Consider the following 15,542-nt stretch of genomic DNA (forward strand, 5'->3'; position numbering starts at 1 on the left):
AACCTCACCAGGGTGAACTACTTTCTTTCTAAAAGAATACTGTTCCCTAGGCTTAATGAATATCTATATCACATGCATTTTATCTAATAGCTCATGCCTTGCCAGCCAGCCAGAGGGCTGTCAGTATAATGGCTAAGTGATGTCTGAAATGCGAGTGCATGTTTCTAGATCACTGACCTTCTTAAGAGATGCGATTGTGGTCTGGTCGTCCTGAGAGAGCTTCAGGGCTGTGGCAACCTTGGCGGAGTTCACCACAATCTCTGCGTTCAGCTCTCTGCATTTGGCCATGAGACGTTTCTCATTGTCATAAGACTTTCTCATGATGGCGTGGAGCTTCTCATATTCAATCCTGAATTTTTCCAGACTTTTGTCTCCTGAAAGTTCACTGAGAACCTCCTGAAAATCTTTCTCAATTTCTTCAAATGCAGTTTCCTCCGGCACTAATTTTTCAGCCTTTTCCTGCAAGAAAGAATGGGGGTGTTGCTCCATTACCTCAAGAATTGGCTGCTGGTGTCCCAGGATAAAACACACACACACACACACACACACACACACACACACACACATAGTTGCTGGTGCCCCCAAATGAAAGACTCTCGTGTGCATGGCTGATGGTACCCCAGAACACACAACACACAAAGCAAAAGCCACCAGCTAGCAGAAATATTGAAACTATATGTTGAGAAGGTTCTCTCAACCTCTGAAGGACTTACATAGTACATATGCATACATATATGGTATAATTAGTTGATATGAGGTTATTATACCCAAGTGAGGTAAGCCTTAACTCCAATAAGATGGGCATACTTAGCAGATTTTAGCAAAGACAAAGAGATACACAGTGAGACTGTAAGGATGACTAGGACCGGTGCAGTTGCAATACAAGGAAGGCTAAACATTGTTGGCCATAACCGAGACAAGGAAGAGACAGATTTAATCACAGCCTCAAAGGGAGCATGACCCTGCCAACATCTTGACTTTAGACTTTCAGTATTGAGAACCAGGAGACAAAAAAATTTCTTTTTTAAGCCACCTGGTTTGTGGTACTTGGTTACAGATGTTCTGGAAAATGAGCACCCACTTATCAGGTACTGCACAGCAGCACTAATGAGGATAAAGGTGTGGCTAAGGCGCTCATTCATCCATCCAAGGAACGTTTATTCACCACCTTCTATAGGGTGATGGCGCCTGTAAAGGCAACCAAGATAAAGAACAAACATCCCATCCAGGGGATGTATCTGTTTTACTACCTGGTGGAGTATGTTCTGCGGTCACGGAAATAGAGGATTCAGTCCCTGCCATAAAAATGCATTCTGTGTGTTTTAAGAACACATAAAAGGAGACTTCCTCCCAGCTTCAAGAATAAAGGACACTTGGTGAAAGAAGTGGTACTCAGAGCACTAGAAGGAAGAAAAGGATTCTCACGGGTGGCCCTGGAGAAGAGATCACTCCCTGCGGCTGGCAATGCCCAAGGATAATAAACTCACCGCCACGCAAGTGCCTGAAATGCCCACACGTGAGAGTGAGAGTCAGTGACAAGGAGAAGAGGCAGAGACAGCCTAGAGGGACGGAATGCGGGGCTGAGGGGAGTGGATGCATGCTCTCAGAGCTTCTGAGAGTAGATAGGATTTGCAGACTTTATTTACGCTTTCCTCATTATACTTTGATAGCCTACACCGGAAAGGCCTTAATGACAGCCACCCACTGCTCATCAATGAAACCAAATAAGATGATCTTTCATCCCAATAATAATAAATTCTAATCCGCCCTGAGGATTCTAAGTAGACTAGTTTGCCTCTTCTCCCGACAAGCATAGCGTGCTCAGTATGAAGAAACTTTATATAATCTCAGTTTAAAAGAAAAAAATCTTGCACTGTTAATTAAATCCCTACACATGACGCGCAAGCAAAACATGGCTTTTAGAGTTTTAAATAGGCATGGTGCCTGTAACACTTGGCGTAACAGCTTTAGAGCTATTTTAAACCCAACAGAGTTTTCCTTCCTAAAAGCAGATTATTGCGCAGAACATGATTCAACAAACGCAAGAAAAATCCTATTAAGCAAATGTGGTGCTGCTGCTGCTCCTTCTCATTGATACAAAACCTGAGTCACAAGTACGAATTCATTGCAACAGTGTGCTGCGCTCTAGCCTGGAAAGTGGTATTAATGTCAACACTTGATCAGCAGCCTAATGGTTTGTTTGCACCCAGTTCTCCCTGTACACCTGGCACACAGTACAGGAATGGAAAAATTTCAAAGAAACGTTTTAAAGAAACTTTTGTGAACAAAAGAGATGTATTTTGCTGCTGTTGCTTCAAAAAGTATTCTATTGAAGGCAAAGCTATTGGTTAGTTGGTATCTTCTACATTGTGGCCAAGTGTAGCGGTGGGTATTTACAGAGAGATCAGCAAGAAGTGCATTCCACCGTTCCTCTACCCAGAGTGTCTACCACATGCAGTGCAGTGCTCTGGGCTCTGTGGGTCATCAGCTTGTAAGGAGGAAAAGCTATTCATGGAGAGTGAAGAACAATGAACTAAGAGACACTGAGAACCGGAGACAGCACAAAGCAAAGCAAAAGAATGAAGGGTATGAGAGCTAGCAGGACCAAGAAGAGAAGACGGGAAGGGAAGAGGCACGAAAGAGACCAGGTAGTGGGGAGCAGCGATGTGGCCCCAAGAACCTGGGAGCAAGGATGGTGGGGGAGCGGTACAGGAACCATGGGGGTGGAACTTACGAAGGGAGACCTGGTGTGGAGAAGGTGGGATGGTGAGGAGATGCAGAGGTGTAGAGAAGACAAGAAGCAATTGGGTGGGGCACGGTGGCGCTAGGAGATGCTGGGACCAGGGCTGGTTTCACGGGTGTGGGCCCATTCAGTCATACAAGACTTAGTACTTTTCAGAAGACATCTATCTTGGTTAAATTCTCTACTGTCACATCTTAAAAGTCTTAGTAATTTTAAAAAGCTTTTCACTTTACTCTGGAACTCACAAATTATGCAGCTGATACTGGCTGGAAATTGTATATAATAGGTAAGGTGGGGGTGCGCTCTGATAGATCAGTGAAGAATTTAAGTAAGACGGGGATAAATGAAGATTCTGCATGTCAAGTGATGGCAAGGATGTAGGGCTGTCGAGGTTATAGATGAGAGGACTAATGAACAGACAGGTTCCTGAAGGACGCAGAAGTGAGCCCTCATCAGTGCAGCTGAAGATGAAGTGTCCTGCAATACGGCAGAGAGACGGGGCTGCGGGATGTTAACACAGGGTCAATGAGAACACAGGGCAATGGCGATGGGCTGGAGGACCCTGATGAAAGTGTGACAGCTGGTAATTATGTGTTAGGGGATCAGAGCGTGACAGGTGGACAGGTTAGTGAGGAAGGTGACGATGAGACATTTTCAATAACATCTCTGCAGAGGCATCGTCTGCAGTTCAGACTGCAAGTCACGGTCTAAGAATCCATGAAGAGAGGGGAGGTGGGACAGAGCCACAGGAGAAAAGCGTGAGGATGCATATAGCGAGGGTGCTGGCGAGGGAGGATCAGAATTAGTGAGTGTAACAAAGGATGAGTTCCAGCAGGAAAGAGGTGACAGGGAGAGGAACAAGGAGAAAAGAGGGGCGCTGACTCCTGACCTCCGTCATCCTGACGCTCTTTGAAGGCGGCCTCAAAGGCTGCCGAGGAGATCAGAAAACTGGGCTGGAGTCTGGAGAAGGGGCTGTGCACTGCCCCCAGTGTCTAAAAGGGCGACACGTTTTTCTGATTGCCAGCCCCGGCGCCGAAATCCGGCGCTCGGCGCGTCTTCGGTCGCCTGGCAACCGTCACGCCCCCTGCTGCTGATGCAAGGCACAAGTTCGAAAGGGGCGGAGCCCCGTAGGTCAGTACCCGGGCAGTGGTCCACAGAGGAAAATGCAAATATATCCTGAAGTGGGTGGAGCCAAGGAACCGCGCCCCTGAGAGGCGTAGCAGAATCTCCAGACCTGGGAGAAGAAAACAATGCATTGCGAATGCATTGAGCTGGGATAATTAGTCTTGTTCGTGAACTGTGGTTTTATTTCTTTCTCTTTATCGCTAGCCCCATTCCTAACCCTCAAATTCAGCCACAAAGATTGTTAAGAAGTGATTGTGTGCTCAGATGTGTTTTTTTTTAAATCAATCCCATTTTCTCGTGTGTTTTTTAATTTAATATGCTAATGAACATTAAAAATCATCTTGTATATTCTATTCTCACTCGGCGTTCTTTCCTAGGGTCTATTTTTATTGCATTTGTGCCCATTACTTCAAATGTCTGCTTGGCATTTCAAACTGAAGACACGTCCTTTTCTTCCTCAAATGTTGAATAACAAGGTTGCCTCCAGTTCACCAATCACCACCATGGCCATTGCTGTCTGATGCGTACTTTACGGACCTATATGTAAATTCCCCTGAAGGGGATATTGATGAGCGAGGTTGTGCATAGGAGAATCTGGAGACATCATAATAGAACATACATGTGTGTCCTGCAAAAGAAGGGCCACTGGGGCTAAGACAATCTCTCCTCTCCCTTTGCACGTCCCTATTGTAAGATGTATTCTTCCACGTGGCCAACTATACATAGGTAAAAGCTCTGCTCCGTAGCGAACTCGTGAACCTGGGACGCGGTGAGCACGTGACTATCCGAAGACTGTACCTTTTCCTCGCTAACCTGACTGAAAGTGGACTCCGCTTTCCAACTGCAAAGGTGGAGTCCGTGCTAATCTAGTGGAAGGCAGTCACTGGACGCCTCTGTTCTAAAGTATGTTGTACCACAGTGTATGTCCCAGGTACAGCACCCATCCGGCGTTTACTGAGCACCAAGCAAGGGCTATACAAACATTAGTTCGTCTAATTAGGCAATTTTCTAATTCTGCCAATGGGCTGGAAGAAGCAGAGGCACGTTTTGCTTTTACTGTAGTTTCTTCCACTAAAGAAATTGAGCATTTCTTCATATGTACATGAGGCACTTTGGGCTTCCTTTCTGTGAGTTGCCTGTTCATCACCTTTGTCAACATTTTCCCTTTACATATTTATTGAAAATTAAAAGAATAAAAATAATAAAATAGCATAGAAAAATTACTTTTCTTTATTTGGATGTTTCAATAAACATTCATTTGGGGGATACTTAAAGTAGGATTTTTTTTTAAGTTTTATAGTAATGCATATTTGTCTTAGTCGGGTGTCTATTCCTGCACAAACATCATGACCAAGAAGCAACTTGGGGAGGAAAGGGTTTATTCAGCTTCCACATGATCACCAAAAGAAATCAGGACTGGAACTCAAGCAGGTCAGGAAGCAGGAGCTGATGCAGAGGCCATGGAAGGATGTTTCTTACTGGCTTGCTTCCCCTGGCTTGCTCAGCCTGCTCTCTTATAGAATCCAAGACCACCAGCCCAGGGATGGCACCACCCACAATGGACCCTCCCTGCTTGATCACTAATTGAAAAAATGCCTTACAGCTGGATCTCATGGAGGCACTTCCTCACCTGAAGCTCCCTTCTCTGTGATAGCTCCAGCTTGTGTCAAGTTGACACAAAACCAGCCAATACAGTATTTTTATAGTAATATTTAGAAATCTATGTCAATCAAGAGGGTAAAACTCATTTGCATAACACCTTTTGAATTGTAAAAATTCTCCATTTGCATCTGCCTAAAAGGGTTTGTTTGCTACTTTGGCTCTGTGGCTAGTGAGATTGGTCAGTGTGTAAAGGTACTTGCTGCCAAGCCAGATAACTTAAGAATATCTTCAAAATCCCATTGAGTTGAAAGGGAGAACTCACTCCCTACACTGCCCTCTGACCTCCTCCACATGTCTGCATCTGCTACTGTGCTCTCGCACACAGACACGCACTTAAAATGTTAAACCACAGTATTTCGTTCTTTCAGTCAGTCTTGAAAAGAACCATTGAGTTGTGCTGGAGAGAAGGCTCAGGTTAACAGCACTGGCTGCTCTTCCAGAAAACTCGAGTTTAATTTCCAGAACCCACACTGCGACTCACAACCATCTGTAACTCCAGCTACAGGAATCTGGTACCTCTCTGGTCCTTGAGAGTGCCAGGCATGTACACAGTGCACAGATATCCATGTGAGTAAACATTCACGCACATTAAGATAATTTTTAAAAGACCAGAAGCAGTGTACATATGGTACACATACATATACACAGGCAAAACCATCGCAGACTAAAAATAAATTTTTAACAGTTTTTAAAGATGCTGGAGAGGGCATGGAGAATGGAGGTACGTGTCTATAATCACTGCACTTTCAAGAGACTGGGACAGAAGCACTGGAGTTTGAGGCCCATCTAGATTGCAGAGTGGGAGGGGGTAGGGGTGGGGGGACAGGGTGGGTAGGAGTGATGAAAGTCCACTGAGCATTCACATCGACTTTGGTTATGTGATGAGATTTGTATCTTCCCCACTTTTCTATGTCTTTTCCTTCTTCGTTTTGATTCACAGTGCGTCTTTATGTAGCCCAGACAGGAGCCTACCGTCAAAGGCTGAAAATCGCTCTTTTATTTTTGTTCATGGAACCGTAGTCCTAACTGTCGATGCTTAGCTCTTTACCCTTTCACCCCTTCTATTTACTTGTCTGTTTGTTCTTTCCTCCATCAGTTTGCTCTATACGCCTCGCCAAGTTACCTCCTTCTTGCTTGCAGTTCTCAAACCTGCCAGCCTGGCACTGGAAAAGGGACGGAAGTGAGCAGGCTCAGCTACTCTGAGTACAATGTGAACGCTCGTGTGTCGAACTGAACAACATCTCAGCAACCGTAAAAGGTTTCAAATGCACACTGCCAAAAATAAACCCGTCCGCAAACGTGTGACGGACTGAGTTGCTTCTGGCAACGTTTACCTGGGTTGCTTCACGTGCTTCGCTGCTGCCTTGGTTCTAAATGAATGATTGATGCCACCGCATCAATGAAGTGCAAAAGCACAGAGCATGAGGCATGTGGAACTTTAATTTTTAAAAAACCTACTTTTGATGATGGTTCTTAAATGCTTTGACCTCCCTGCTAGTCCACCACCCACCAGGGGAGGTGGGAAAGAATGGATACAGAGGACGTGGACCTGTTTAGAAAGGTTCTTGGGAGCAACTCCTGTCTGTGTTGTCTAGAAATCGGCAGCTCAGTTCACAGGTCAGCAGTGGTAGCTCGATCCACTTGCAAACACTTCATGGATACACCAGCGGTCCAGTTTGGTAGAGCTGGGATAGCAAACACCAGGAATCATCATCATCAGAGGCACGGCCTAAGAGAGACAGCCTGGCCTCAGCTCGAGTCAGCAGGAAGGACCAGGAGGAATGCCAGACGTTCCCAGCTGTGCCTCTCTCAGCAAATCAAAGACCATCGGAGACATGAGACCCACAAGCGTTGTGCTCTATAAGCAAGCCTAGCTCAGCCTCTATCACTGTCTATCAAGACCTATGTCTACCCTCCAGCTGTCACGTGTCCTCTACCTGTCCAGCCTCAGCACATGTGTCTGTCTCAGAGGGCATCACTCTGCCAATCAGTCCAAGTCCACGGAAGCAGCAAGAAACTGCAGCACACCACCAGAAGTATTTTTTTGGTGTGTTTCTCTCTATGGAGTCCCAACAAATGCAGTTCAACTATGCAATGTAAGGCGGATCAATACATGTACATCGTTAACAAAGAAGCCTTCATCACGTGTCCTTTCGCATGCGTGCTTTAGCAGAACATCCTCTCTCCTGTGCCTGCTTCAGCGAAACATTCCTTCACAAGCCTGCCTTAGCCTTTCGCCTGTGTCCACTTCAGCTAAATATTCCTTCACGTGTTTGCCCCAGCAAAACACCATCCGACTGACTTGCCAAAGAACGCTGAAGTTTCCACTTCAGGCATATCTGCTCAGACTCAAAATTATTATACGTCACTGCAGGATTTCTACTATACATGGAAGGTTTCTATTCTTTTTTGTTTTGTTTTTAGTGTATTTTGTTTGTTTGTTTTGTTTGTTTGTTTTTCAAGGCTTGTTTGTTTTTCTTTGTGAATTTCTGACTGGTCTCCAACTCATTCTGTAAACCTGGCTGAGCTCCAACCTAGAGATCCACCTCCCTCTGTCTTGAGAGCTGGAACTAAAGATGCTCACCACACACCTACCTGGCCACAAGGTTTTCCATTCTTAAAGAAACATAATGATATAATTATGGGAAATAATTTTAATGTTTCCCTGTCAGCATTTCTCAGCATGTAAGTATCACATTAATGTTTCTTTGTGTTAGAATGTCTGGTTTTTAAAATTGCTATATGAGTTGCCCACCTGAGTTTCATTTTTAAAATTATTAAGTAAATTTTGACTTGGGATTAGGACAGAATTGCCCAGCAATGTTCTAAGTGGCTTATAACAAAATTTTGGCATTTTAAAAACTTCAAATGTATGTTTAGAAGCATTCTAGGTATTGGTGATTAATAAGACCAGAATATTAATCAACTCTGACAAACACTGAAGGTGGTTTATATCCTTCCCAGTATCAAATGTTAGTCAAATTTAGCAAAAAATAAAAAAGCATGCAATTTTGTTTTTGCCTTTAAAATATGGTAAAACTAAAAGCACACTTCAGAAATATTTTTAAATGAATTTCTTTTTGACTCATTGTCAGTAAATGTTTGACAGGTACACCTAGTTTTTACACTTACATACCAAGGGATTTATAAATTTTTCTTGGGGTTATGAGTAGAAATTTTTAAGAAGTCCTGATTTCAGGCACACCACACTCACAGAAAGAACAGTAGGGACTCCGGGGGCTGTAGGCATGTTACTCTGACAACATGATTTATGATCTGGGGAAAACAAAGTGGTCAGTCAGGGATTCCCATGCGGTAGAAGGACATGTGCTGTGTTCAGATCATAACGTGAGATCCAAACGAACATCAACATGGGTGGGAAAATGGATAATGGATGGATGAATGGACGTTTGAACAATTCTGTTTACAATGATAGAATGAAATTATTTCCCGTTTTCTGACCTGGGAACTGGAGTCACTACTCCCCCGAGTTGTTGCAATAACAAAGAGACCACTAGATGGCATCGTACTACAGAGAGTCCTCACCGGTCACAGCCGGGAGGACCAGCACCCAAAGGAGCACGGGTACTAATCTCATTCCTCCTTGTGCATACTTATTTCCTGAACACCTACTGTGTGCCCAGCCCTATACTGCATATGGGGAAAGAAAAAAAATACAAAAGGAACCAAAGTTCCCCAATTGAACACAATGAAAATCTAAATGCATGTCCATCTTCCTTCCCAAAAGGTTCTTCAGAACCGTCAAGAGTAGGTCTAGTAAACATGGAACAAGGACGCCAGGGCCCTGTGTGCCTTGGACCTTTGACCTTAGTTCCTTGAAGATGTGAAGTGCGGAACTCTCGGTGTTTCTCTGCCTAGAATTTGGGACCACCCCAATCCCAAGCTAGTGTGTTCCAACACCTCCTTCCTTCAGATCTCACATCCACAGTGAATTCTCTCCTGGCAAGAATTCCCATCCCCTGCGTTCTACTTCTTAGACTATCTCATAGTGGTAACAGATGATCTGATCGTGTGAATGGCTAATGCCCATCTTCCTCACAAGGCAGTTGAACATCTGAAGGACAAAGATTATCATGGAGACCTTGCTAGGTTCATACTCAGTTGGGTTGGGTTTATGGGCTGAATTATCACACACACACACACACACACACACACACACAAGATCATGTTGACACTCTAATACCTTATAGTTAAGAACAAGATTGCATTTAGAGGTGGGGCCCTTGAAGTTGTGAAGCAATCTGGCTATACAAGCAGGAGCAAGTACATACAGGAAAACCAAGAAAGAGTCCACGAGAGACAGCAAACTTGCTGACACCTTTATTTTAGACTTCTAATCTTCAGTATTATGAAGAAACAAATTCCTGGTTTTTAGGCAGTCTGATATATGGGCCCATTGATCTCTTAGACAACAAAGCCAATTCCCAGCTGACTAGGGTGAGAGACAGGTAGCTCTGGCAAACAATGTATCCAGCAACTGCTGGGTAAGTAAGCATCAGAACGCAGCAGTGCAAGTATCGAGTGAATGGCGGTGAGTTCTCAGAAATGCAAGTGAAGGATACTGAGAGGAATGGGAGCTGAGGTCTGAGGAATGGGAGCTGAGGTCTAACTTAAAGAATACGGACAGAGACATGGAAGTGGGGCCATAGAAGGAATCCAAACATGGGAAGTAGCATGGACACGTGGCAAGACAAAGCTGCAAAAAGCCTCCTGCGAAAAGGATGGGATCTTAGACTCGGAGGCGGCTCAATGCTTAAGACCCTGTGCTTTGTCAGAAGACCAACTTGGTTCCCAGCACCCACATCAGGAGGAGCACAACCACCTATAGCTACAGCTGCAGGGGATCTGAGGCCTCTGACCTCCATGGACTCTAGGACACATGTGGACACACACACACATACACGAATAAATAAATAATAAAATAAATAATTTTTAAAAGAAGAAGGTAAGGCTCCTATCAGGAACCAGCAGACACTGTTTGTTAGAGGGTAGGGGTGAATGGTAGAGAGCTGTGGGAGAATAGCAGAGAAATTGCCACAGACTCTAGGACTAGAGACTTGTTTGTTCTGCAGGATAACTCAGATGTGGACACAGGATGTAATCCCTCTGCAAAGCACCTTGCTTAAACCCGAATACAACAGCCTCTTCATAGCGCCCTCCACGGACGGACGGATGGCTCAGCTGTGTGCATAGCACAGCTGCAATGGCAGTATTTATCATGATGGAGGGTGCTGACCTCATCCGTGACACCCATTGAGACAAGAAAATAAACCTGTAGAAGAGCAGAGGCTCTTGCAGCTTTCTGGCCTGAAAGGCAAAGCCATGGCGTGCCCCTGGAACTCACTCTTCAGTGGATCGCACAAGTCCTGCAGGCCATTAGAGTAGCGTCTACACAGTCCACGTCTCCTTTAGACAAGTAACTTCGACCAACAACAAAACAGACAAACAAAACACCCAAAACGGAGAGGAAGGGGGAGGAGGAGCCACAGGTTCCACAGAGCTGATGGGAGAGGCAACTCTTCAATTCCTGGCAGCAGGTCCCAGGGAGGCCCTGCGATACCTGCTTTCCTGGGTTCTGTTGATGTGTTAGATGCCCCAACAATATTGCTTTCTTTGTTTCAGCTAAATGGAGAGAGTTTCATTGCCTAGACTCATGATCCACCCTCCAAAAGACAAGCACTGACTGTCACGGGTCCTGTTTACACAGGCATTCTTCCCAAATTGCTGGATTTACTGTCTGTGGAATCCAAAGCTACATTTGGGCCCTCGGTGACACGGTAAGAACTGCTCCGGTTGCCATGCCTAACATTTTTCCTCCAGGCTATTGGGAAGATTAAAAGCCCATGTGTTACAGAAAATTGTTATCATTTATCAGCCAACCCTTTGGTCACCTTAGATGACAGAGGCAAATCCCAGCTGGCTAGTGCTCTCCAAAACTGTGCGTGGTGTATTTTATTTCTTTAATCTCCTCCTTTCCAGCCCGCTGCAGACCTAACCTAACAGAACATCCTTTGCGAGTCGGACATCAGTTCCCAAAGGGTCCGCAGACAAACTCCCCGCTTGCTACCTAAGGAAGCAGTGAGGCTCAGACAGATATATGGGGAAGACGGGAAGGTCAGGAGGCAGGCGGCAGGAGTGTGGAAGCAGCCACTGAGCCTGATCATTTTTACCCTGAAAAAAAAAAATAGCTCTCCCTAGCCCCAGAGGAGGAGAGAGTAGTCTTGGAACCAGGACATGTCACCTGTCTGGAATGCAGCTAGCTGCTCAGCAGCTGTTCTCCCTCAAGTGAGGTAACTCTGGAGTACAACTGGTTAGGCCAGCTTATTCAGGTGCATTTGTCTTGCTCAAGAAGCCAAAGTTATAGGCGCTATTCTTTTTTTTTTTTTTTTTTTTTTTTTGGTTTGGCTTTTCGAGACAGGGTTTCTCTCTATAGCCCTGGCTGTCCTGGAACTCACTCTGTAGAGCAGCGAGGCCTCAAACTCAGAAATCCACCTGCCTCTGCCTCCCATGTGCTGGGATTAAAGGCGTGTGCCACCACTGCCCAGCCTTGGCTCTATTTCTTGAGAACAGAGGACTCACACAAACCAAGTCTGTGGCTGACCAGGTTGGCACCCCACAAAAAATACCCACTGTAAGTAAATAAGCAACATTTTTAAGTTAAAACATGAATACTTGGGGCTGGAGAGATAGCTCAGTAGTTAAGAGCACTCACTGCTCTTCTGGAGGTCCTGAGTTCAAATCCCAGCAACCACATGGTGGCTCATAACCATCCATAATGAAATCTGAAGGCCTCTTTTGATGTATCTGAAGACAGCTACAGTGTATTCACATAAAATAAATAAATCTTTTTTTTAAAAAAAGAAAAGTTATATTCAAACATGAATACTTTTGATGATGGTTCAATTCCAGCTATCTGCTGAAAGGACTTTCAAACCCCTTCAGGATTTACATAGATAGATCTTGTCCTGGCTGGTTTTATATCAACTTGGCACAAGCTAGAGACATCAGAGAAGAAGGAAACTCGATTGAAAACATGCCTCCATGAGATCCATCTGTAAAGGCATTTTCTCAGTTGACTAATGTGGGAGGACCAAGCCTGTTGTGGGTGGTGCCACCCCTGGGCTGGTGGTTCTGGGTTCTATAAGAAAGCAGGCTGAGCAAGCCAGTAAACAGCACTCCTCCATGGCCTCTGCATCAGGTCCTGCCTCCAGGTTCCTGCCCTGCTTCAGATCCTGCCCTGACTTCCTTCGGTGATAAACGGAGCTATGAAAGTGTGATCCGAATAAATCCTTTCCTCCCCAGCTTGCTCTCCGGTCACCACAGCCATTGAAACCCTGTTTATGACAGTTCCCACGCTGCCTTCATTGTCCAGCTAATCAATTATTTATTCGTACTTATGCTAGGGACTCTAACCAAGGGCCTTGGGCATACTAAGCAAGCACTCTACCACTGAACCGTGTCACCACCCACTTAGTAGTTTTCAGTACACAGTCCTGAATCTGGACATGGTGACCAAACCTGAAATTCCAGTAAGTAGAGACTGAGGCAGGAAGTAGGGACTTAAGGTGGGTCTGGGCTACCTAGGGAGACCCCTGTCAGAAAGAAAGAGGAAGGAAGGATGGTAAAGGAGGAGAGAGAGAAGGATGGAAAAAGGAAGGGGAGGGAGAGAGGGAGAGACTTCTGTCACTACCTCCAAGAAGTCTTCCCACTTAGCCACCCTTCCCATGTGCAACTAGGAGACCTGATGATCTGTGTCCATGCATTGGCCGTAGCTGGGCATTTATTTCCACCTTGTTATATCCCCCCACCCCACCCCCAACCCTTCAATGCACAGGAGACAAATGAATGGGAAGTAGGATTATCTTATACATTCAGGCACCTTAATTACTCCTTAGAGATTAATGTTGAGGAAAGTGGAAAGCTATTCTAACATAAACATCTAAGTGTGGTTGAAACAGGGTTTCCCTCTGTTCCTCAGGCTGACCTCAGATCTATTGTGTAGCCCCCAGCTCACAGTCTTCTTGACTCGTCTCTGTAAGTGCTGAAATTACAGCCATGTGCCGCCTGGCCCGACTTAAGAATTTTAAGGTAGGTAACAAAACCATGCTCAAGTACATCCTAGGACACTGTCTTAGTTAAGGCTTTACTGCTGTGAACAGACACCATGACCAAGGCAAGTCCTATAAGGACATTTAGTTGGGGCTGAGGTTCAGTCCATTATCAAGGTGGGAGCATGGCAGCGTCCTGGCAGGCATTGGACAGCGGAGAGTTCTATATCTTCATCTGAAGGTAGCTAGGAAAAGACTGGCTTCCAGGCAGCTAGGATGAGGGTCTTAAACCCACACCCACAGTGGCACACCTACTCCAATAAGACCACACCTCCTAATAGTACCACTCCCTGGGCCAAGCATATACAAAGCATCACAGACACCAACCGAAGTATCAATATTTCGATATAATAAACATTTCATTTCTGTGTCCATCTTATTGAAGGTAAGAAGCAGTTCTGTCTTGCTTAGAAGGTGAATACAGCATAGGTGCTCAGTGAAAACTGACGAATGAAGAGCCATGCGGCCTCTGTAGCAAGTGCTCAGAGACCACTGTTATACAGGAGCCGTGGGCAGCATGCAAGGAATGATATGGCTGTGAGCCCGTAAGAGTATGTGTATAAAAACAAGAGATACTATGAGTCGGGTCGGCCATCTAATTCCTGACTTAGCACAATGCTGAGCATAGACTATTTGCTATCTGTGAAATGAATGGATTGAAGAATGAATGAGGGAATGAAGGTTTTCCTTAATTTCCAACATACCAATTCGTGAAGGAGAATAATCTTGATGGAATCCACCCATCAGTTCTTTCTTGCTCCAAGCAGAGTATACTACAATGTTATAGAAAGCTAACAACATACAAGCCAGAACACTTCTATAACAGAAGTGTGAGCTAGAAAGGTAGTTTCTTCTAAAGTTTTTTCAAAGAGTGGATCTTGATTCATGGCTAGCACTTAAAAAAAAAAATGGAGGGCTCTCAACACCTAAATCATCCCCTCTTCCTTTTAAAAGCCTCAGAGAACATATGGAAAGGGTGATAGAAAGATTATAAGAGTCAAGGGTTAGAGACTGGGCGAAACTGTCTTCTAAACATGGTGCAGCTGGTGCGCAGCAGCTCTGGTTGCCTGCGCAGATCTGTACCAGATTAAGCCAGGTGACACTCAGTCATGGACAAGGGAGAGGCTCAGGGCCCCACCCCAACTGATGAGCCTTTGGCAGGTGAAGGCTGCCGAGTTCTTCAGCGCTGTGGCCCATGGTAGGTTGTCCAAGCTTCAGTGGATGGCTGCATACATGCACATACAGGCAGTGCTAAGTGGACGCCATGGGTTACAAAGAAGAGAAGGGAAAGAAGGAAGTGGAAGAATGGAGCCTGAAGGGAGATATCTAGGTGGGGTCAGGGAGCAGTGGGGGCAGGAATGGGGGCTGGATGTGAATTAGTGTATACAACTAAAATATATAATGAAAATTAAAAATAATAAGAAAAACAGAAGAGGAATGTTGTTATAACTCACTGTAGAATTCTTATCTAGCACACATGATGCCAAAATCACCAAGTAAATCAAATCAGCAGCTTCTCCAAAAAAAAAAAGAAAAAGAAAAAGAAACCTAAAAACAAAAAGATGAAAATCGAAGCAAAACCAAAATGAACAAAACACATAGAGCAAAGTCTTTTAAAACTCCTGGTTTTTTGTTTGGGGGATTTTTGTTGTTGTTGTTGTTTGTTTGTTTGTTTGTTTGTTTTTTCAATTATAACATACTTACCTTGAGGAATGCACTGAGCTGTAAAGTTTAAAAAAAAAAACAAACTTTTAAGTTTGACCACTCTTCATCTACCTATTAGAAACTGATTCTTGTGGAAGTTAAGTGCAGATGTGTATTTAGAGGGGAAAAGGCACATTCTTACATTGGTTTGAATAAGAATAACTCCATAGGCTCATGGG

General features: G+C 44.7%; 1 protein-coding gene across 1 annotated transcript in view; it reads right to left on the bottom strand.

Annotated features, from left to right (window-relative positions):
- The window catches only part of Cfap58 (cilia and flagella associated protein 58), a 101,669-nt gene extending 98,028 nt beyond the window's left edge, over window positions 1-3,641 (bottom strand). Inside the window, exons 1-2 of the mRNA XM_052182080.1 lie at window positions 3,633-3,641; window positions 178-459 (exon numbers count right to left, since the gene is read on the bottom strand). Of these exons, the coding sequence (XP_052038040.1) occupies window positions 178-459; window positions 3,633-3,641 (291 nt within the window). The remainder of the gene's footprint in view (window positions 1-177; window positions 460-3,632) is intronic.
- Between the last annotated feature and the right edge of the window lie 11,901 nt (window positions 3,642-15,542).

Source organism: Apodemus sylvaticus, chromosome 1 (genome assembly GCF_947179515.1).
Source record: "Apodemus sylvaticus chromosome 1, mApoSyl1.1, whole genome shotgun sequence".
Lineage (NCBI taxonomy): Eukaryota > Metazoa > Chordata > Mammalia > Rodentia > Muridae > Apodemus > Apodemus sylvaticus.